At 37.5% G+C, this 24707-nt stretch overlaps 2 protein-coding genes across 3 annotated transcripts; one reads left to right on the top strand and one right to left on the bottom strand.

Annotated features, from left to right (window-relative positions):
- The first annotated feature begins 1161 nt into the window (after positions 1–1161).
- Positions 1162–21367, top strand: LOC127421255 (ATP-binding cassette sub-family F member 1-like). 2 transcript variants are annotated; one of them, XM_051664138.1, is made up of 27 exons: positions 1162–1317; positions 1658–1704; positions 2033–2107; positions 2287–2413; positions 2541–2581; positions 2692–2817; positions 4526–4585; positions 4858–4962; positions 5059–5118; positions 7568–7648; positions 7757–7858; positions 8700–8822; positions 10083–10183; positions 10310–10395; positions 12444–12583; positions 12677–12825; positions 15013–15096; positions 15222–15346; positions 15427–15539; positions 15623–15794; positions 18319–18393; positions 18553–18623; positions 18748–18780; positions 18874–19042; positions 19124–19188; positions 19282–19354; positions 20561–21367. In XM_051664138.1, the coding sequence occupies exons 1-27, from the start codon at positions 1260–1262 to the stop codon at positions 20725–20727; spliced, it is 2628 nt and encodes an 875-aa protein (XP_051520098.1). In that variant the 5' UTR covers positions 1162–1259; the 3' UTR covers positions 20728–21367. The 2 variants fall into 2 exon arrangements, with proteins under 2 accessions (XP_051520098.1, XP_051520099.1); XM_051664139.1 differs by lacking the exon at positions 4526–4585.
- mrps18b (mitochondrial ribosomal protein S18B) lies at positions 21368–24464 on the bottom strand. Its single transcript, XM_051664169.1, has 7 exons — positions 24307–24464; positions 23964–24120; positions 23780–23877; positions 22148–22216; positions 22002–22068; positions 21837–21896; positions 21368–21708 (listed from the first exon to the last, which is right to left on the bottom strand). Exons 1-7 carry the CDS (start codon positions 24385–24387, stop codon positions 21512–21514), a joined length of 729 nt encoding a protein of 242 aa, XP_051520129.1. The 5' UTR covers positions 24388–24464; the 3' UTR covers positions 21368–21511.
- Positions 24465–24707: the final 243 nt, after the last annotated feature.

Below are 24707 nucleotides of genomic sequence, written 5' to 3' on the forward strand. Positions count from 1 at the left end.
CTCACATGACAATTTACACATTTAGGTTTATTTCTATTTCTTCTGCTCCAAACTTGCTTCAAACTTACTTCTCTGTCTGCTCGTCTGAATGTAACACATCATAAGAAAGTGTTTCACCGCTGTTCAAATGCACATTGGATCATTTATATGTATAAATGTTTTCCATCTGAAAGGACTAAATATTAAATGAAACAAATGACAATAAACTGCAAAGTAATCTCTTCAGTAATCAAAATACTTTTTGAATGTAACTGTATTCTAATTACCAATGATTTAAATTGTAACTGTAGTGGAATACAGTTACTTATATTTTGTATTTTAAATACGTAATCCCCTTACATGTGTTCCGTTACTCCCCAACACTGATAATATATATATATATATATATATATATATATATATATATATATATATATATATATATATATATATATTGTTACCACTGCTGTGATGGGGTTTCTTATACAGCTATGAAGGGAGTGACAGTTAATTTGACATCTTTCTCACTTCTGATCCACTGCAGTCCTCTGTTTTGTGTTTTTTTTTCCAATTCAGGAATGTCGTGGAAACAGTTTCTTTTCTTTTGTAATGTATTTATTTAATTACTTTTTGGGAGCAAGTGGGAATGCAAAAATAATATTTGCTGTGGTCTCTCATTCACCTCTTTAGAAGTTTCTATAGTTTACTTCCAAGTTTCAAGCCCGTAAATGTGAAAAGGGTCGACTCCACAGCATGTTGACTGAATCGTTTTATTACGTTTTATTATCCTTATTACATGTGGTGCTTTAATTACACAGTCAAAATGCATTATAACACCAGTGCTATTGTAAGACTTGTAAGATGATGATGAACAATGGAGGGGTTCAACCCACACTGGTGTTATGATGGATTTTGACTGTGTAATTAAATGTATTAATTTTATTATATGTTTTTTTCCATTTGAAATATCTATAATTAAATATAAAGTTTAATTGTGGCTTAAAAAAAATTGACAACAATTTTTAAAAAGTGACGACTTTTTCTTTGAAAAATATAATTAACGCCACTGTAAGTGCAGTATCTTGACCAGCCTGCGTGAGGGTGTGGCGCTGTCGCAAACCGAGCTCCCGGCGTCTGGTGTCTGTAGGGCGATGCGGACAGGCTGCATGCATGTGATGTGAGCTCAGTGTGCGCGTGCGCATTGTCAGCTGCGATCAAATACATCCCTGAATCAGATTTGTGTTTTCATTCCTTGTTAGAAAAAAAGATTTAGCTGAAAAATGCCAAAGAAATCAAAAGAAGTAGCTGAATGGGAATGTGATGACGAACCACAAACAGGTAACAGCTTGATAATAATAACGGCACGGATCTGAAACAGCTAAACTCATGACACTTAAATCCATTTAAATATACGATCTATTTCAGTACGACACGTTTATGTTATTGTGTATAGTAGAGTGAGTAATTCTATTGGTGGTATACGTTTCTTACCGTGCTAGCTGAAGACAAGTGTGATGTTGGTGCGAAGTTTTATATTTAAAAATCATTACATCATTTGTCAGTATGTAATAATTTAAAATAATAATTTGCTGTTTGTGAGTGTATTGAGTCATTTGTGTTGAATTTCAGTGCACAGAAGTACAGTAATTAACACAATTGTTCTTATTTTGCTTTTTAGATAAACTTATCAAGAAAGGAAAAAAGGATAAGAAGGGCAAGAAGAGTGTAAGTCTTCAGTGGTATTGCTTTTCAGATATGATGTTATCAATAGCACAGTTTTAGTCATTGGTCCTGGTTAGTCCTAGTAACAGTTACATTTAAATAATAAATGTAGATGTAACAATTTATAATAAGAAGAACCTTTCTGTATTATACTATTAAATAATTACAATTACACAGTATAGTTTATAATTAATGTAATACTGTTATTTTTTTAATTTACGTTTTTTTAATAAAGTGTAAAAAAACAAAACAAATAAACACTGGCATCATCTTAATACTGGCATCATGAATTGTGCTGTTCTGCATTGTCATTTTGATTTCATCCTGGCAGTTTTTTGAGGAGCTGGCATCAGATAATAAACCTGAGAAAGAAGAGCCACCAGTGAAAGAGACACAAGGCAAACAGGTACAAAGTTTTAATTTCTTACAATGCATTTAATTAAATTCTAATGGGTTAAAAAGTTAAATAATGTAAGTAAATGAAAAAAATCAAATGTGTTTTGCAGTTATGTCCAAAGTACAGTCAAAAAAGCACGACTGTCATACAAGTGCTTGTCTGTGAATTGACTTGTTATTTGCTGTTAGCCTCAGAAGAAAAAGAAAGAAAGGCGGAAAGGGAAAGCAGGAGACAATGATGGTGATGAAGATGAAGAGGTCATGCAGCGTCTCAAGAAACTGTCAGTTCAGCCCAGTGATGAAGAAGAGGAAGAGGGTAATGTCGTAAATTCACATTTTCCCTCATAAATTCAGCTTTGACATGTTTCTGTGTTCTCTTTAACATGTTCTTGTTTATATTGTGTCAAACATATTTAACGTATTAACCTATTTTTATTTTTCAGTTGTTGTTCCAGTCAAAGGTGGAAAGATAAATGTGAAAAAAGTGAGGTTTTTTTTTTTTTTTTTTTTTTTTTTTTTTTTTGGGTACTTTGATTTACTGTGCTGTACTTCTGTATGTATATTTGTTATATTGTATGTATTGTATATTTTCAGGGTGGCAACATATTTGCTGCTCTGAGTCAGGGTCAGAGTGATGATGAAGATGAAGAGGATGCAGGTGGAGATGATGATGATGATGATGAGGAGGATGATAAACCCAAAAATAAGAAGGGCTCTAAGGTGAGTGAGTGCTTCCATTATGCGTTTAAACTGCGTGAAAAAAAAAATTGAGAAAGAAATGATGTCCTCCTAATAACTTTTAAAGTAAAGCAAAATTTTACATGAAAGTCAAGTGTTTGTTAAATGTAATATTTACCCTTTTAAGTGGTCTTTCGGTCAAACTCTATTAATGATATTACCTTTAAAGTATAGGGTGCAACAGTCTAGTTCATTCATTTTTTTCATAGACTAATTGATTTTACCGATTTCTTACAAACCTTTAAAGACAGACCTACCGTGAGCTCCGAGGTTGTCCATCAATGGTGTATGCTTCCATTGAAGCCATCAGTCCACGTTATTTCAACTTCATTGTTTTAAAATCATGTATAATAATGGAGTTCCTGGGGAACAACTACACTACCCATAGTCCAGCAGAGAAAGATCCACCAATCAGAGAACTGTGGCCAAGAAAGCCCTCCAAACAAGCCCAGAAAAGACCGCCCACTCCCATTACGTACTGTGAATGACGCAACCGAGTCGGTCTCACGTCACCTTAAATGTATTGTTTCTATAATTCTAATCAACAACCTAAAATCAATAGTTTTATATATATCCATTCTTTTATATTTGATTACGTCATTCGCAATGCTTCGTGGGATTGTAGTCCGTGCCCTCATGAAAGACATTAAGTACACATTCTTGTACCTTTGTCTTTTTGTCCGATTTTGCTTCAAAACAAAGTGTATAATGTTGTGATTCACCTCGGATCTGGTTGATTTGGCTCATGGCTTACAACTCTTTTATAAAGGATTTAATGAAAAGTCTATGGAAGAAATGAATGGGAAAAATACTTCCAGAACCCAGACGGCTGAAAAAGTGGGTGGGCACTGATGTGCTCTATTACATTTCTAACTATAAGAAGGTATATTACATTTACCAAAAAGTACCTTGGAACTACAATGTTTTTGATCACAATATCCTTTGAAGTATCTGTACCATGTAAATACCATGTTAGATGAATAAAATTATCAGTCATTACCATCATTTGTTTAATCCCTTTTAATGAACTAACCCTTTAACATTCAGTAGATACTACATAACTCATCCTCTCTAACACTGTTTATTCATTCATCATTAATTCCCACACCAACCATTCTGTCTACTCTCTCTTTTCTTAACATTCCCTGCATTTTTCCAGGTGTGTACCAGTACCTCCAGTGAACTCTTATTTGTACAGTAATATTCACAAGACATTGGTATTCATGTCATCTTTCTTGGTTCAGGCTTTTACTTTTAACGTGAGTCGATCACATAATTTCATTAAGGAAACAGTTCACCTAAAATGAAAATTCTGTCATTTTTTACTCACCTTCATGTCATCCCAAAACCCATATGAACCCGTATCTTTCTTTTGTTGAACACAAAAAGAGAAGTTAGGCTGAATATTAGCCTCAGTCACCATGTACTTTTATTGTATGGGAAAAAGAGAGTCTTACAGGTTTGGAACGACATGAGAGTGAGCAAATGATGACAGAATTCTCATTTTTGGGTGAACTATCCCAGTGAGGCTCATCCAGTTTTCCAAATCATACCAGAAAATCACTTTACATGGAGTCACATTGTGGAACAAGAAGTGAAAAAAACATGGTGATGAATGCTGCTAAAATTGAACGTTTCTACATTTATAAAGACATGCGCCTGTTTTTGTACATGTATGTGTGTGATTCAGGAAGTTGAGAAGGTAACCAAGGGCAAGAAAAAAGATAAGGCTAAACCTAAAGTAACAAAGGTGGGTACATGGGATCTTTTCATAAGCTGCTTATATTCTTATCCATTGTTTTCTTTTCTTGACTCTTCTTTTTGAGTATCAAACTTGCTTTCTTTCTTGCAGTTTTATCTTTATTGCTACACGAAGGCAGTGCTTCATACATTTGGAAACTAACTCCTTTCTGTACATTTCAGTCTGTTTTATTAAACAAAACATATCCTACGGTGAGCAGTGCTCTGAACACACTTTTCCTCTGTCAGGATCTTTGGTTTACTCTGTTGTCTCGAACACAGGAGGCCTCTGAGGATGAACAAGATGAAGGGCTGGAGAAGAAAGATGAGAATGAAAAGAAAGGAGTGAAAAAGGGCAAAGGGAAGGGTGCTGCTAAAGCATCTAAGGTGAGGTTCACTCTTGTTTTGATGGATGGGAGTTATTTTGAACAGCGGTGAATGTGTAAGTGTGTGTAACCTGATGGACGTCTTCATGTTTGGCAGGAGGAAGATGAAATAGAACAAGAGAAATCTCAGAAGAAAGGCAAGAAGGAGCCGCCCAAGGTCAGTGAAAGCTTGATGCAATCACTACATCATAGATTGACAATGGCTCTGTTCTAAAACCTAGTAAGCTGCCTCAATGCCTGCATAAGCTATGTTTCTATTCAAGTTGTGAATTTAATTTATACGAAAGACCATAATATCACAAAAACTATATGCGGATAAAGCCATGGTTCCATCCCATGTGTTCAAAAGATCAAAATTGCCACATCCGGGGGTGGGGGGGTTGGTGGCCTGGGTAGCTCAGCGAGTATTGACGCTGACTACCACCCCTGGAGTCGCGGGTTCGAATCCAGGTCGTGCTGAGTGACTCCAGCCAGGTCTCCTAAGCAACCAAATTGGCCCGGTTGTTAGGGTGGGTAGAGTCACATGGGGTAACCTCCTCGTGGTCACCATAATGTGTGGTTCTCGCTCTCGGTGGGGCGCGTGGTGAGTTGTGCATGGAGGCCGCGGAGAATAGCGTAGGCCTCCACACGCGCTACGTCTTCGCGGTAACGTGCTCAACAAGCCACATGATAAGATGCGCGGATTGACGGTCTCAGACGCGGAGGCAACTGAGATTCATCCTCCGCCACCCGGATTGAGACGAGTCACTACGCCACCACGACGACTTAGAGCGCATTGGGAATTGAGCATGCCAAATTGGGGGGAAAAATACTTGCGGTTTAGAGCACGCAGATAAAACACTGTAAAGAACTTTTTTCATGTCTGGAAGCAATAGCGCGTCACACAGTTTTGGGAGCACTGTGTGTGTGCGTTCCTCCATCCTTGACTCCATTACTTTACCATGCAGATCTATAAGATCTACTTCAAAAGTGTCAATAAACCTGCTCTTGCACAGTTCAAGTTTGTATTCGACTGCGAACTATATACATACAGGCTTTGGACTTTCTAAACACAGTTAATTTCAAGATGACCAAAGCAACATTTCAGATGCAATAATTGGTATGCTGGTTAGTCCAGTTATTAATTATTCAATCACGTGACTTTTTTAATGCACATCTTGAATTCCTAATAAATTCAACAGGAGTTTATTCGGTAAATGTGTTTCCATCATAGTTTATGTGCATTTCTTCTTATCAGAAAATGTTTTTATGCACGTTTTGGAGATTTTATTCATATCTTGGTGTTTCCATACAGTGGTTTTTATGCGATATTTCAAAATGCGCATTAAAATATGTTGATGGACACCCAGCTCTATTAGGCAGCTGTCTTCTAAGGCAGCATCTTAACTGGAATGGAACCTCATAAGTGACTGATTTGGAATGCTCTGCATAGGCAGCAACTTGACTCACAATTAATTCCTATAGAGCAGGACTATTCAAATTCATTGACAAGTGGGCCAGATGGAAAAAAATCTTCAGAGCATTGGGACCATGCCAGAGTATTTTGTTAAATTGTCGTGTATTTTGTCTTGTTATAGTAGGCCTTTAATATTTGTCTACTATATTAATAAAACATTTGTGTTTATTGCTCTAATTTTTTTTTTTATCATAATAAAAATTTTACAGAAGGAAATTCTGAAGAAAATAAAATACAAAAATAAAAAAATCAGATAACTTGAGACCAAAAATATCAACTATAAAGTGCTCTCAAAATTGGTAAATCAGTCTGATAGCAAAAATATTATTAATCAATGACAGTGAAGTTTGTTATAGATGCAGTGATTCAAACTTTTTACTTCAAATAGAATGTTTCCTTGACCAAATTAATAAATGTATCAGTTCTGTTTCTCCAAACTCACACTTATCTGTCGTCCATGATTTTAGTTCTTTAATCTTCCCATAATGATTATTTGAAGCGCAACCTCTGAAAGCATCTAAAAAGCGCTGTGCTCCTGCATGAGACACTGTAAAAACAACGAGGTGTGGCGCGACATCCGTCTAGAGCAAGTTTGCAAAGGAAAACAGCGTGAACAGACACAAAACGTGTTCAGTGTGAACAGCCCCTAAGATAAATGACAACCTCACGCGGGCCACTGAAAATTTCAGTTGGCCAGATTTGGACTACAGGCCGCCAGTTGAATAGGCCTGCTATAGAGTTTTAGGTTAGCATGTTGCTAAGCTAATGACTAAATACTCAAATAAGCTTGAAAATACATAGCACACACAGATATTTGATAAAATAGTCTGTTTCTAATTGTATTAAGCTGTTTTTAATCAATACTTTTCTGTATTGAATGAATGATAACTACTTGCATACGTATTTATAATAAAAAATTTCTCTTGTTTCGGCCACCATCTTGGATTTGTTTTTTTTTCACTGAGCTTGGTGAAATACGCTTTAAGACTGCCATAGGAGTGAGCCTTAAAATAGAGGCAGCTCTAAGAGGCAGTGCACTAGATTTCAGAACGGAGCGAACATGTCTGCATGTTGAATGAAAATTAACGGTGTAGCAAAATGTTCAAGGTTAAATACGTTTGCCAGAGTGTGTTTTGTTGTATGTTTTCAGAAAGGGAAGCCTGCTCGCCCTCCTCCTAGTGATGATGAGGATGAAGAGGAGGAGAAGAGAGATGACAATGACACAATGATGGTACAATAACATTCTGCTTTTTCTTGTTTTCCAAATATTTATCTTATTTATTCTCTTTCATTCGCTCTGTCCTTGTTGTCTTCTAAATGTTATTTTGTTGTCTGGTAGTGCGCAGAGGATGCGCTCATGGCTGAGCAGGCCAATGAAAATCAAGAGGAGAATCCCTTTGCTAACATGAGTAGAAAAGAGAAGAAGAAGAAAAAGAAAACGGTAATTGCTCTATGATCCCATGGCATAGTTGAAATAAAATTAACCAACACTAGATCGAGATGTTTCTGATATTTAAAGGAATTGTTCACCCAGAATGCAAATTCTGTCATAATTTACTCACCTTCATGTCGTTCCAAACCTGTCTGACTTTTATTTTTGTAAAACTTTAAAATCAGTTTTTAATTCTGGTGGTAAATTATTCCACAACTGTCCAAATATTGTCTTTCGTATTGCTACTCTGCAGTTGTGTCTTTCTTCTACGCAATACAATTGGAGATATATTCCAGTCCATCTTTTCAATACAATAGCAGTTGATGGTGACTCACTTCAAAAAGTCAAAAAGGACCCAAAAGTACCATAAAAGCAGTACATGCAGCTCATGCGTGATATTCCAAGTCTTCTGAAGACATATGATAGGTTTTGATGAGAAACAACCCGAAATATAAGGCACTTTTTCAGTGAAAGTCTTGATGTTGTTGCACGTTCATGAGCACCATGTGAGAAGCTCGTTCACAGTGGCTCGCGTGTTCACGGGAGAACTTGCATTGTTTTTAGCACCAAACTGTGCAAGTTCTCCCATGAACACGCGAGCCACTGTGAACGAGAATCTCTGAAGCACGTGTAAACGCATGACGGATGTCAGTTTTGGGTGAACTATTTCTTTAAGCATATTCTCCTTTTAGAATGAAGAGTACCAAAGTACTGTGTTCGACTCAAATCATACACCATGTCTAAATGAACTTTGAATTGATAAGGCAGAGGTTTGATGATATGTCTTTCGAGACCATGAGAGCACAAAATGCTGCTATTGGGGTCACTTAATTTTCTTGTTTTTTTTCAGATGGAGTTTGAGCGTCAGGTGGCCAGCGTGCGTGCTCAGAACGCTATAGAGGGAGACTTCTCCGTCTCACAGGCTGAAATGTCCTCACGCCAGGCCATGCTGGAAAACGCCTCAGACATCAAGGTTAGACTTCTGAGATGCTGTTCTTGGTGACATCTGATCACTAAATATTGATCGCTATCGGATAGCACTTGACCACATTAAATGACACTTAAACCACTTTGGAGGTAGTGAGGGACGGATTCTAACCACAGTCAAAGAAGGTGTAAATGCAAATGCGGTTTTGTTATGATACAACTACGTAAGTAATTAATTATGTGATGGTTATGCTACAGTCATCCATTTTTAAAGGGATAGTTCACCCAAAAAGGAAAATTCTCTCATCATTTACTCACGCTCATGCCATACTAGATGTGTATGACTTTCTTTCCTCAGCAGAACACAAACAAGATTTTTAGAAGAATATCTCAGCTCTGTAGGTCCATACAATTCAAGTGAATGGTGATCAGACCTTTGTAGTTCCAATAACCACATAAAGGAAACATAAAAGTAATCCATGTGACTCCAGTAGTTAAATCCATGTCTTCAGAAGCAATATAATAGGTGTGGGTGAGAAACAGAATAATATTTAAGTCCTTTTTTACTCTAAATCTCCACTTTCACTTTCAGGTGAAAGTGAAACTAAACAGGCACCACATGTGACTTTCATCAAGTGGAAATTGATAGTAAAAAAGGACTTAAATATTGTTCTGTTTCTCACCCACACCTATTATATTGCTTCAGAAGATATGGATTTAACTACTGGAGTCACATGGATTACTTTTATGTTTCCTTTATGTGATTATTGGAGCTACAAAGGTCTGATCACCATTCACTTGTATTGTATGGACCTACAGAGCTGAGATATTCTTCTAAAAATCTTTGTTTGCGTTCTGCAGAAGAAAAAGTCATACACATTTGGGATGGCATAAGGATGAGTAAATGATGAGAATTTTCATTTTTGGGTGAACTATCCCTTTAAAGCACTGTGTTGTGGGTTCTGAAATGTTCAGTGAAGAAGAAAATTACTGTTAAGTGATGAGAAGCATTTGAATTATCTATCCTTGTTTTTAAAATTCACCAAAAGATGTAGAATTCTCAGTTACCTCAGCCTCTGATGTAATATGTATGCCGTGTTTTCCATTTTGCACGGCTAACTTTGATCGGATCTCCATCCGATCACAGAGGAGATGCATTTGACTGCAAGGTGTAAATGCAATCCATCAAAAGAATATCCAGAGGCTATCCGGATATTAAACACGTTAATGCAATTATGTTGCATTAATATTGGGCCATTATGTCTTATTTGTTACTGAATGAGTTTTGTTTATTTTTGTGTTTTAGTTGGAAAGATTCAGCATTTCAGCTCATGGTAAAGAGCTGTTTGTTAATGCAGACCTTCTGATAGTCGCTGGGAGACGGTATGGTCTCGTTGGACCAAATGGGTGGGTTGATACATTTTGATGCATTTTTCATATCACAGCATGGCATTTTCAATTGCTTATTCATTCTGGACATGTTACACTCCTTAAATATGTTTTATTTCTTTCATTTTTGTGTTTAAATCACAGGAAAGGAAAAACTACTTTACTGAAGCACATTAATAACAGAGCTCTAAGCATTCCTCCAAATATTGACGTGCTGCTTTGCGAACAAGGTACAGCACAGCCAAACTTTTCGCTTCTTCTTTCTTTGGGTTGAGCCCACTGTTTTGGGGATATTAGTGGGCTTTCACACTAGATGTTTAAATGAACACAAGTTTGATTGACCAGAGTTTATGTTTGACTATGGTGAAACCATGTTCACTCGCTCACTTTTGGGAGAAACCATACTCCTTTCATCATCTTTTCACAATTTCCATACAGCTGCAAGGGTGATGCATGAGTGTGATGGAGCGGTATCAGAGTAATCTTGAAGCAAAAGAAAACACGGAAATTCATAAAAGCCCACTTTTTGCTCCTGGCAAAATTGTAACTAAACTTCCATTTATAACACAGATTTTGTGACTATGTAGTACAGTGCTGTGAAAGTGCCGATTTCTTCTATTATTGTGTATTTTTCATATAAAATTGTTTTAGATCTTCAAAAGAGATATAAAACAAAGGCAACAAAAAAAAGTAAACAAAAAATACAGTTTTCAAATATATATATATATATATATATATATATATATATATATATATATATATATATATATATTATATTTTTTTTTATTTTTTATATAGAAGCAAAAAAGTTATCCAACACTTATCACCCATTTTAAAAACTAACTGCCCCCTTAAACTTAATAGCTGGTTGTGCCAACTACAACCAAACACTTCTGATAACTGGAGATCAGTCTTTCACAATGCTGTGGTGGAATTTTGTCCCACTTTTCTTTGCAGAACTGCTTTAGTTCAGCCACATCGGAGGGTTTTCAAGCATGAACTGCCCGTTTAAGCTCCTGCCACAGCATCTCAATCGGGTTCAAGTCAGGACTTTGACTAGGCCACTCCAAAACTTGAATTTTGCTTCTTTGAGCCATTTAGAGGTGGACTTACCCCTATGCTTTGGATCATTGTCTTGCTGCATAATCTAGTTGCGCTTGAGCTTCAACTCACGGACTGATGACCGGACGTTCTCCTTTAGGATTTTCTGGTAGAGAGCAGAATTCATGTTTCCTTCAATTATTGTAAGTCGCCCTGGCCCTGAAGCAGTAAAGCATCTCCACACCATCGCACTACCACCACCATGCTTGACCGTACGTATGATGTTCTTTTTGTGGAATTCTGTGTTTTGATTTACGGCAGATGTAACGGGACCCCTGTCTTCCAAACAGTTCCACTTTCGACTCATCAGTCCACAGAACATTCTCCCAAAGGCTTGAGGATCATCAAGGTGTGTTTTAGCTAAATTCAGATGAGCCTTAAATGTTCCTCTGGGTTAGCAGTGGTTTTCGCCTCGCCACTCTTCCATGGATGGCATGTTTGCACAGTGTCTTTCTGATAGTGGAGTCATGAACAGTGACCTTTAATGATGTGAGAGAGGCCTGCAGTTCCTTGAATTTTGTCCTTGGCTTTTTTGTGACTTCCTGGATGAGTCTTCGCTGTGCCCTTGTAGGAATTTTGGAAGGTCGGCCTTTTCTGGGAAGGTTCACTACTGTGCCATGTTTTCTCCATTTGGAGATAATGGCTCTCACTGTGGTTCTTTGGAGTCCCATAGCCTTTGAAATAGCTTTGTAACCCTTCCCAGACTGATGTATTTCAATTACCTTTTTCCTCATCATTTCTGGAATTTCTTTCGACCTTGGCATAGTGTGCTACTGGGTGAGACCTTTTAGCCAACTTCATGCTGCTGAAAAAGTTCTATTTAGGTGTTGATTTGATTGAACAGGGCTAGCAGTAATCAGGCCTGGGTGTGTCTAGTTCAGCTGAACCCCATTATGAATGCAGTTTTTGAATGTAGAAGTTGTTCTATGTTAGATTTTGTTTGAATATTTGAAACAATTTAGTATGAGATATTCACAAAAACAGATGAAATGAGGATGGGGACAAATACTTTTTCACAGCACTGTACTTTCATTGAGGATAAAAAGTAGTTTGCAAATGTTTCGTGATTCGCGAAGCACAGTGTAAGAGGGGGTAAATTTGATCTCTGGTTCATACTCCAGCAAACATACCAATTTTGAAATGTCTTTATTTTTATTTATTTTTTTACGTTCCTCAGAGGTGGTGGCGGATGACACTCCTGCAGTTCAAGCGGTGCTGAAGGCAGACACACGCAGACTGAAGCTCATGGATGAGGAAAAAAGGCTGCAGAGTAGACTGGAGAAAGGAGACGACAGTGTTTCTGAGAGACTTGAGAAGGTCCAATAAAAGCACATCATAGAGATCCTTTGAATATACTGATCTGAATAGTGGAAGACAACTGTGTGTGCATGTTTGTGATCTCACTCTCAGGTATATGAGGAGTTGAGGGCGATCGGAGCAGCGTCAGCAGAGGCTAAAGCTCGTAGGATCTTGGCTGGTCTGTCTTTCACTCCAGAGATGCAGAACAGACCCACCAAGAAGTTCTCTGGTGGATGGAGGATGAGAGTGTCATTGGCCAGGTGAGCACAGCAAGGTTAAAATTGGAGGTCGACTGATAGTGGATTTTGCCGAGACAGATAACTAAGGTGTTGAGAATGCTGTTAACCGATTAATCAGCCAATAGTTTTTAAAATAGATTTATAGAATGTTAAAAGTTTTATTATTGTTTCCTTACTATGACGGGCACAAACATAAACGCCTACAAGAGTCCAAAATAAATAAAATCTCAGATGCAGTTTATTGTTCAACCAAATCCCAATAATAAAAAAATTAAAAAAAAGATTTTCTTCATAACATGGGACTTTTAAAAAAAACAAAAAAACAAGCCTGAAACACACCGGGGACTCTTATTTGGATTAACAGGGACTTGTAGAACCAAGAAATTCTAACTGTAGACCCCTCCAAAAAAAACTATCAGCATAGATTTTTGCAGAGAACCGATAGTTCCAAAAAACAACTATTGGCACCGATTAATCTGTAAAACCGATATATCGGTCTTCCACTAGTAAAAAGCGCTTACCCATTCTTACCAATCCTGGAAAGACAGACAATACTGATGTTTTCACTTACAAAAAACCTGCTTCTTGCTTGAGGCAAAATCACACAACTCCACTGCAGTTCCACTCCGCACCACTCACATACTCTGGCCAGGAAAACCACATACACTCATGGAGCACTTTATTAGGAACACTGTGGTCCTAATAAAATTCTTCTGCTGTTGTAGCCCATCTGCCTCATGGTTCGATGTGTAGTGCATTCTGAGATGCTGTTCTGCTCACTACAATTGTACAGTGCTGTTATCTGAGTTACCGTAGACTTTGTCAGTTCGAACTAGTCTGGTCATTCTCCGTTGACCTCTTTCATCAACAAGGCATTTCCGTACACAGAACTGCCGCTCACTGGATGTTTTTTTTTGTTTCTGGCACCATTCGGAGTAAATTCTAGAGACTATTGTGTGTGAAAATTCCAGGAGATCAGCAGTTACAGAAATACTCAAACCAGCCTGTCTGGCACCAACAATCATGCCACATTCAAAATCACTGAGATCACGTTTTATCCCCATTCTGATGATTGATGTGAACTAGAGGTCGACCAATAGTGTATTTAGCTGATAACGATAACTAAAGGCATAAGTATACTTCGGTTGTCCGCATTGCTGATCGCTCCGTGCACAGTATGCATGATGCAAATTTCGTCATCAGCACAGTACGTGCAGCCTGACCGTTCGCCCAGATTTCACCCAGATTTCTTGACTTGCGGATGCGGTCCTCATCTTTGCGCTTTGTCGGCGCATACGCCAGTGATTGACTGAACTAAAACAGTATCACAAAGCAGCTGTAGTGGGAATGTGTCGAACACATTCGTATTCAGAAGAGTATACTCAGAAAGGCAACGTGGTCTGCCGGGTGCGATCCGATACGGAATGCAGAAAAATGAAGTATACCTGGGCCTTGAAGTGGTGGAAAAGCCCGATAACCAGTTAACCAGCCGATAGTTTTTTTAAAATCGATCTATATAATAATAAAAAATATCTTATTCTTTCCTCACTATGAAGCCCACAGACACTGAGGCTGCAAAATGAATAAAATCCCAAAAGCAGTTTATTGTGCAACCAAAATCCCAAAAATAACCAGAGAAATTACGATGTGGTGCATAATGTGGGTGCATACACTGGGGAATCTTATTTTGAAATTACAGAGATTTGTCTCCGTCACAATGCTCTAAATGCAAGTGTTTACCAAGTGAAGCTTTTTATAGTCTATAGATTCACCAGATGTAGAGTTTTGTATGTATATGTTTCACCAGATGAGGTTTATTGATAAGGAATTAATAAAAAAATATCAGCAACTAGCAGCATATATATATATTTTTTCCGATAACCATTTCCAAAAAGCAACTATCGGTAACGATTAATCTGTAAAACCGATATATCAGTCTGCCTCTAATGTGAACATTAACTGAAGATTTCTGAACAGTATCTGTATGATTTTATGCATTGCACTGCTGCCACATGATTGTCTGATTAGATAATCGCATGAATAAGTAGGTGACTAGGTGTTCCTAATAAAGCGCTCGGTGAGTGTACACAGAAACAAGCAGAGTGATGCAAAGTGAAATGTGATCTGCAGACTTGTACTCTAGCAAATCAACCTCTCAAATCAAATTGGAGGACTGGAAATGACTTTTTATTTGTTTGTCCTCTAAAGAGCATTGTTCATGGAGCCCACTCTGCTAATGCTGGATGAGCCCACAAACCACCTGGATTTGAACGCCGTCATCTGGCTTAACAAGTAATTAACACCTCTGCTTAAAATGATGTGATCAACTTAACCATTCAATCTGGCTGACATATTTATCTCTTGAATTGCAGTTATGTTCACAAATCGCAATCGTATCCTTTGTTTTTCTCTTAAAGCTACTTACAGAGTTGGAAAAAGACGCTTTTAATTGTGTCCCACGACCAGAGTTTCTTAGATGAAGTCTGTACAGATATCATTCACCTGGACAACCAGAAACTCTATTACTACAGGGGCAACTACTGTGAGTGTCTTTTCTAAACGTGGAGCATAAAAGAAATTTAACAGAATCTTATTGTATTTTATGTATGCTTAATCTCTTAGTGACGTTTAAGAAGATGTACGTTCAGAAACAGAAAGAACTCCTGAAGCAGTACGAGAAACAAGAGAAAAAGCTCAAAGACCTGAAGGCTGGAGGAAAGTCCACCAAACAAGCTGTGAGTTCTTGACTTTTTCTCGATCTCTGCATGATTTGAGTCTTCTGAAGCACTGCCACTAACTCGCCATCATTAATTTTCAGGAGAAACAGACGAAAGAGGCTCTGACGAGGAAACAGCAGAAGGGCAAGAAGAAAAGTCAAGAGGAGGAGAGTCATGAGGCCACAGAGCTCCTCAAGAGGCCGAGAGAATACACTGTCAAATTCACCTTCCCTAACCCTCCTCCACTCTCGCCACCAATTCTTGGCCTGCACAGTGAGTTGTAGGCCTATGTTTCTATTAGGGATGTGCATGGTTAACGTTTGTAAACCACCAAGTTCACCGAACGGTTAATCAGTTTTTTTTTGTCGGGAGTTGGTAATAAAGGATGTTTGTTGCAATGGAATTTCCTTAAACACTACTCAAAACAGCAGCAAATAAAGTGCACAGTGAGCTATAAGCCTAAATGGCACAATACATCGATCTTCAAATGATAAAATCTCACATCAAAGTAAAAAAAAAAGTAATCAAACTGTCACTGCCTGTATATGCGCTCTGCCTGCGCAGATTCACAATTTCGTGAGGCAGCGAAGCCTCTTTGGGGTACTTTGATTTTTAAATGGTTTAAATTCTGTATAAGAATGGTCTAAAATATAGCATTGAACTTGTCTAATTTTTGTATGTATATATGCACACCAGAGCAAAAAGGGGAAAAAAAACAATGTCTTACCGTTGATCAAGTGCTGAAACTTTGCTCAGTGAAAAACAACCTGGAACCATGTTTAATGGTGTAACAGTTGCAACTTTTTCAGAACAACGCAGCACAACGAATGAAACAATGCAGGTGTTTCAAGATGCATTCATAGAAATTGAAGTTCTTTTTAACTTGGTATCTAAAAATGCATCGATCCTGCGCTAGACGCTGAAAGAAAAAACTGTGAGATTCAGCGCATCAGTCAAAGACATCTGTCCAGCGCTTGTTAACAGTACAATATATATAAAAACAGCGCAGATGCACACAAAAGCATGTTTGAACAGCATCTAACTCGCCCTATACTTGAAAAACTGACCCAAACCCGCCGGAAAACACAACGGTTTCCCGGCACTCGTTGAGTTTGAGTTGGTTGAAGACCTCTATTGCATGTGAAGAGTAATCGTATTAACCGTATGTAAATATTCGAATAGTGGTGCATCAAACGGTTAACTGAATGTCAACTATCCATGCACATCCCTAGTTTCTGTTTTTCATCACTTTGATTCATTCAGGGTTTCTGCAGGTCTGAAAAAAGTCTTAAATTGTACTTTCGCAAATTAAGGCCTTAAAAAGGTCTTAAATCGGAGCAACAAGAATTCATAAGATCATGGTATTAAATGTTGTATGAGGGATTGGTTTCTCATTGCATTTAAGTTGTTTTAAAGTAGAGTGATTTCTGGGAATGAATAGCCCACATACCAAATTTGCTGTCTCTAGGACACACACTACAGCACCACTACCAGTTCAAAAATTCACTTTACTTTTGCATGTATCTTTTGAACCATTTTACCTAGAAACAAAATTATTTTTGCATATAATTCAGTCCTCCTCCTGATGATACAAATGGATACAAATGGACTGCTTAAAAGTCCACCCATTACAGTGGCCGCCATCTTGGATGATGACATTTATTTTTTATTTGCTACTTATCCTTCAAACATTGCCCAATTTGCCTAAGCAATGGTTTAAAATAATCTCCAGACTGATCTGCCCAGAATGAATGATACCGAATGTTTGTTTTTGATTTTGTTGAAAAGTTACGTTAACACAAATTTAATGAGGTCAACATAAATCAGGAAGTGAGGCTATGTCTTGGCAACAGTTTGTCATATTGAAACTAAACTTGGTATGCTTTATCAGGACCATGATCTGACGGTCCATGCAAAGTTTGGTGACAGCGCCACCTATGGGTCAAGAAATGTGAAAATGGCTATTTTTGCCCATTACTTTTGAACCTTATGTCCTAACAGAGCTGGCCCGTGGCATAGGCAACATAAGCGGGTGCCTAGGGCGCAAAATGACAGAGGGGCGCCACACGAGAGGAATTGTTTTTTTTCGTAAGTGCATCCTCTCTTGACAAAAGTGTGCCCCTCTACCCCTGTGTTAGGCAGAATGTTTCAGTATCATCCTTTCAGTGCTAATAAATGGTTACATGTGGTGACCATACGTCCTTTTTTCCCGGACATGTCCTCCTCTTCGGACCTGAGTGAGATTTCAAATTTGCCTAAAAATGTCCGGGATTTGGCTTTCATGGCCTTCATATGGATGTGCCCTCTACAGTAAGGACTACCATACATTCTGTGTGTTTGATATTGTACATCAGTTTTAACGTGTTTATGTGTCCTTATGTGATTATTCTGCCTGAGAGTAGCAGAATATAAGAGGAATATAGCTGATACAATGGGTCTGATCAGAAGGTAAAAGTTATTTCCACATTCTGGTGGTTAAAGGCAGAGGTATCCAAGCCTTGTCGTGTTTACATTTTTTGTAAAATGATTTAAAAAGTGTTACTACAGTATACTATATATATGACTCTTCTTGTTCTCCCTAGGCATTTACATTTAGAGAACAATGCGGTGACATTGTGTTCCCTTGAATTTATTATTTAAATTTCCTTAAGTTGGTCTTAAAAAGGTCTTTAAAAAAGTCTTACATTAGCTTCATATAACCTGCAGAAACCTTGTTTATTGTTGCATCTTTTATTAAACTTTTGGGTGCTGGGCATCAATGATATGTTTGGCTATATTCTTTCTTCCACCCACATAGGTGTAGACTTTGGTTATGAAGGCCAGAAGCCTCTATTCAGGAATGTGGACTTTGGAATTGACATGGAGTCTAGAAGTAAGTCACACAAGGTTACAGAAAAATGGCTGCCTAATCTTAGCGATGGTGGAAACTGCAACAAAATATGTTCAAAAGTGGACTTTCTCAAGTGAACAGTTCTGAAACGGTCATAAGGGTTTCAAACCAGCTAACATTGAGTTCATTTGATCTGTTCAGTATGTATAGTTGGACCCAATGGAGTTGGGAAGAGTACACTCCTTTTGCTTTTGACTGGGAAATTAACTCCTGTAAGTACCTATATATATATATATATATATATATATATATATATACTCTGAAAATATATATATACTGTGTGTGATTGTTTTCATCGTGGCATTAATTGTGGCATTATCTGTATTTTTATTTTAGACAAAAGGAGAGATGAGAAAGAACCACCGATTGGTAGGGGAAAACAGTTTTGTAGTTGTTTATAATCATGTAAAATTTTTACCTTTCCTTGACTTATTCATTTTCTTCCTCTGCATTTGTCTGTAGAAAGTAGGTTTCTTCAACCAGCAATATGCTGATCAGCTGAACATGGAGGAGTCTCCCACAGAGTACCTCCAGAGGAATTTCAACCTTCCTTACCAGGATGCCAGGAAATGCCTTGGTCGCTTTGGTTTAGAGAGCCACGCACACACCATCCAGATCTGCAAACTCTCTGGTAAACACTGTAGGATTGCATTCAGGTATGATTTTCAAATCTATGCTGTCCTTTGTAGACTTTTTTTCTTTTTTTTTACAGGCGGTCAGAAAGCAAGAGTGGTATTTGCAGAACTCTCCTGTCGGCAACCTGATGTCCTCATTCTTGTAAGCGGTTACTTCATGTTTTAATGACTTATGTTCACTAAAAATGAAGGATATAGAGGTTTAACCTCTTAATTTCTCCATGCAAACTAACAGGATGAGCCCACTAACAACTTGGACATTGAGTCGATTGATGCACTATCAGAAGCCATCAATGAATACAAAGGGGGTATGTATGTTATTTATTTCTTTTTACTTTCCTAAATAGGACAACTTTTATTCAAATATAATGACAAATACTATATACTTATTAGTACACATATACACTTTGCAGTTCAGTAAAAACATGACAGAGTAAGAAATACACATTTACATGGAATGATGCAAAAATACGAACAGATGTATATGATGAAGCTGACAAAATGGCTATTGTGCTGCAAAAGAAAAAAAAGTAGTGTTTTTGTATTGTTTTCCAGTAAATATATCTAAACATTCTTAAAACAAAATGAATTTACTTGACAAGCAAACTGGCATAAGATATTTTGTCTTGTTTTCAGATAAATCAATCTAAATTTATCGATGTTTATGCTTTACTCACCCTCATGCCATCCCAGATGTGTATGACTTTCTTTCTTCTGCAGAACACAAATTTTGATTTTTAGAAGAATATATCTGCTCTGTAGGTCCATACAATGCAAATGAATGGTGACCAAAACTTTGAAGCTCCAAAAAGTATATAAAGCCATCATAAAAGTAATCCATACAACTCCAGTGGTTTAATCCATGTGTTCAGAAGCGATATTAAAGGTGTGGGTGAGAAACAGATCAATATTTAATTTTTTTTTTTTACTATAAATCTCCACTTCACATTCTTCGTGCATATCGCCACCTACTGGGCAGGGAGTTGAAAATACAGGCAAAAAGGACTTAAATATTGATCTGTTTCTCACCCACACCTTTCATATCGCTTCTGAACACATGGATTAAACCACTGGAGTCATATGGATTACTTTTATGCTGTCATTATGTGCTTTTTGGAGCTTCAAAGTTTTGGTCACCATTCATTTGCATTGTATGGACCTACAGAGCTGAGATATTCTCCTAAAAGTCTTCGTTTGTGTTTTTGCAGTGTAGACCGTATAACAAATATAGCGAGTTATTTTTTTGTGATTGACTTTTTAATCAGGCTACTTGTCTGGTCAGGCAACTCAAATTCTCTTTCACTTGCCCCTTCAAAAATCCAATTGTCCTGGACAAGTGTTAATTAAAAAAAAAAAAAAAAATCCTGCATAATTGTTTATATATATAAATTTCACTTTCTAAAAGTTTCTGCTTGTAGGCATGCAAATGTTCCTTCTAAACTTGTATGTCCTTGAGTGGTTTTGAATATGAAAATCAAAGGGCAAAATATTTCTAATACAAAAATCTCCTTTAGCTGTGATAATTGTGAGCCATGATGCCAGGCTGATCACTGAGACCCAGTGCCAACTGTGGGTGGTGGAGGACCAGACAATTAACCATATTGATGGAGACTTTGAAGACTACAAGAGAGAAGTGCTGGAGGCTCTTGGAGAAACCCTGGTCAACAAGCCTAAAGAATGAGCAACAGCTGGTTTTAATAGCGAGGATGTCAAACTGTCACTGAAGGGCCGGCTGGTGGATGTTTTAATTTTGTTTCCCAAGCCCTCAATTGAAACTTACAAAAGGTTCTCTCTTTAAATTGAAAGATCAGGCTGAGTAGCTGCATGCAACCAGTCTAGGGTGATATGTAGAAACCCCAAAGTAGCAGTGTTGGTATAGGATGTTTTTTTGGGGGGGGCGGGGTACTTTTACTCACCAACAATTTTGTAGATCTTTATATTCAGGCCATATCATTACCAGCTCTGTTCATCTGTGTGATGCAGTGCTATAAAACATATGTAATAGATCACCACATAGGTCTTGTCAAAGGCTTGAGGTGTGCAGTTTGATAACTGATATACATTTATGCATACCTTTCAGCATTAAACCACTGTTGCAGAATGAGTACTTCAGCTCAGATCATTAAATCATGATAAAATCCTTTTGTGATGGATTTTGCCAGCATACTGGACCAGCTGTTTTTTTGTTTTTTTTTAGATAGAAGTCAACCTCTCTTTTGAATGTTGAAATACATAACTATTGACTAACTTGAACTGAATGTAAAGTATAAAGCATCCAAATGTTGTCATGTAAAAGCAAATAAAATGATTTTTGCAACAAATTCCAGTTCTTTTTGGAGGTTTTATTTCTGACTTTGAACATGTAATACATTTTATAGGAAATGTACACATCCTTTGAAGCTCATTTAAGGATCATTATGGAAATGAATAATCTGAATGAAATTTCAACAAGATTCAGAAGTAATCTATTTCAGATAGGCTTTGTAGATCCTCTTCACTCGCGCCAATTCTCGCTCATCTGGTTTAATACTGCCGTACCATGGATACCACGGTTCTCCTGCGGTGAGAGAGGATGGGGCAGGCGTTTGTCCTACAGCGCCGTGGGTATTTGAGTAGTCCTCTTTTGAATAGTCAACATGAGGTAACTGGACAGGAATTAAACCTTAATGGAAAACAAACGACAGCAATGCATCACATTACCACTTATACATCAAATAGTGTGTTGATGAGGTTCTCCTTTACAATAGGATTTATTTGTCTGCACTTATAGCAACTGAAAAGTCCATTTACCGTGATCTCTAGCCGTCTCAATGGCCTTGTTAAGAAGTTTCTGTTGTTTCATGCACACACCTGGAAAAATCGGAAGATTTAGAAGTGGCAATCAGATTATCCAGGATCACATGATGATAAAATGACCCCACAGTGGTATACTGAGACAAACATGAGGGACGTTACCAGTTCGAGTGGGATCATACACGAATCCTGTTTGAGGACTAATGAACTGCTGCAAAAGGTTCACATTCTGCAGAGAAATACACCATGTATTCAAGCATAAAACTTTGTTATTCGAAAACCACTGATGAAGAGGGCTGACAACACACCTTGTAATGGATAATGACATTCGGATCACGGCAGATGGGACATGGGTTCCCACAGATTTTATCTCCTCTCTATATGAAAACAAAATTAATTAGTTCAATGATCTATTTAGTCAATGAATGCACTTGAACAGTCATGAAGGCTTAAAGGGATAGTTCACACAAAAATTAAAATTCTTCTTTTACTCACCCTCATGCCATCCCAGATGTTTGACTTACTTTCTTCAACAGAACACAAATATTTTTAGAAGAACATTTCAGCTCTGTAGGTCCATACAATGCAAGTGAGTGGTGACCAAAACTTTGAAGCTCCAAAAAGCAGAAAGGCAGCATAAAAGTAATCCATAAATCTCTAGTGGTTTAAACCATGCCTTCTGAAGTGATCCAATCGGTTTTGGGTGAGAACAGACCAAAATGTAACTCCTTTTTTACTATACATCTTGACAGCAGTCTCCTTGGCGATCATGATTTCAAACTCGATTACACTTCCTAGTGCCATCTAGTGTTCTGCACATGCATCAAGCACTAGGATGTGTAATCATGTTTGAAATCATGATCGTGCCTAGAGACTGCAACGGCAAGAAGAGATCGAGATGCACTTATTTAAATGTAACTCATTTCCTGACAAAGCATTTTTAAAAACCCACTGCTTAATCTGAGAAACGCTGATAAGAGAGCAACGGCCAAACACCTCCACCTGAGGGACTGTTCACACCAAACCCTTTTGCAACCATCCAGTTTACCATTTGTTTTTCTATGTTAACAAGCGCTAGATGAACGTCTCCAATGTTTTTGCGTGTTTTGTTGTTTATTCAGCATCTCATTCAGAAGCTTTGTGTTTTTTAGATGCCTTGTCAAGATTAAAGGGATGTTCTGGGTTCAGTACAAGTTAAGATCAATCAACAGCATTTGTGGCATAATATTGATTCCCACAAAAATGTATTTCAACTCATCCCTCTTTTTCTTACAAATGGAAGTGAATGTGGTCAATTTTTATAAAAGCACCTGCATTAATTCTTCTGTTAAAACTCATGTATTATCTTGTTTGAATCGCCATTTTTAGTCATTTTAGGGGTTGTTGACATTACATAATCATGGTAACGAAGTTGTAAAATTGGCTATAAACTTACACAGAAAAGGTTAGTAATTGATTTTATCACACTAAAATCATGTTAACAGGCATATCCTTAATGTCTTGTGGCTATACTTTAAAAAAAAAGTATTTTTATGTTCAAAAATTGGCCCCCATTCACTTCCATTGTAAGTGCCTCACTGGAACCTCGATTTTTGCTTTTTCAAAGAAAAGGAGAGATGAGTCAAAATAAATTTTTGTGGCAATCAGTATTATGCCACAAAAGCTTTCAATTGATCTGAACTTGTATTGAACCCGGAATATTCCTTTAAAAGAACTTCTTCAACCTTCGACCTAAAAATCTTCATTTGTGTTCAGCAGATGAAAGAAAGTCATACACATCTGGGATGGCATGAGGGTGAGAAAATGTGAGAATTTTCATTTTTGGGTGAACTATCCCTTTAACAAGTCAATGTGATAAAAGATTATAATACAATCAACCAAGGTTTATGGACTAAGAAAGTAATCTGAATATAAAAAAGCACAAATAAATATTTACATACAATACAGGTCTTTCTTGTCTTTTGAGGAGGGATGCCGCCTTTGTGGTTCCTTCTGTAGTCTGACCAAACAGGCTTTGACCCATAGCGCTCAATATACTCTATCGAAAGAGACAGGGTTAAACTAAGAGCTGTTTCAATCATTACAACCACAATTGTTTTCTTTCAATTACCTGACCGTATGTACCTTCACTTTCTAAGTAGTCCCATGGTCTGTCTGCATATCTAGAAAGTGTCTCAGCTGATTCAGTGCCATCAGCAGATGATGATGATGATGAAGAGAAACGAATATTCACCCACTGGACTGGAGCAATACTTGAGGTTATTTTCCACTCACGAATAATCTGAAATATAAAACACGTACCTATTATGCTCAAAACGTTGCACAGGGGTCAATCTTTTTTTAGCTTGAGTTGCGTGCACGCGATCACTAGAATGATATTAAACTTCAACCAAAGCATCCGTATTAGTCTGTCCTGTTTAAAAACATAAGCACTTTAATGGAATGCTGTTATTTGTATTCAGCCAACCTGTGTTTGAAGATGTCTTTGTAAAAGAAAAGGAAAAGTGCGACAGACTACTATTCCAATGCGCTGTATGGGGGCTGCCATTTTGTCTTTCTACCAACTGACGAAGTTGAGGCAGAGACTGTTTCGCCCGAGACGGACCACTTGTATTAAAAATAAATGGGAGAGGAACGCTTAATATCCCGAATGTAGAAAAGGAAACCCCGCCTTGCAGGTAAAAGAGCCAATCAGCTTTTAGATACAGACATCGCCAGTCAACTACTCGAAAACGCGCATGCAGATATACTGGACAGGCCGGATTTGTATTTTTTAAATTTATTTTGCCTTATCTGATCCAAAGAAGCACGATTTATGATACCATTGTCGCCAGATATTACTGTTGATTTAAAATATTTTAATTCACC

Source organism: Myxocyprinus asiaticus, chromosome 30 (assembly GCF_019703515.2).
Source record: "Myxocyprinus asiaticus isolate MX2 ecotype Aquarium Trade chromosome 30, UBuf_Myxa_2, whole genome shotgun sequence".
Classification (NCBI taxonomy): Eukaryota; Metazoa; Chordata; class Actinopteri; order Cypriniformes; family Catostomidae; genus Myxocyprinus; species Myxocyprinus asiaticus.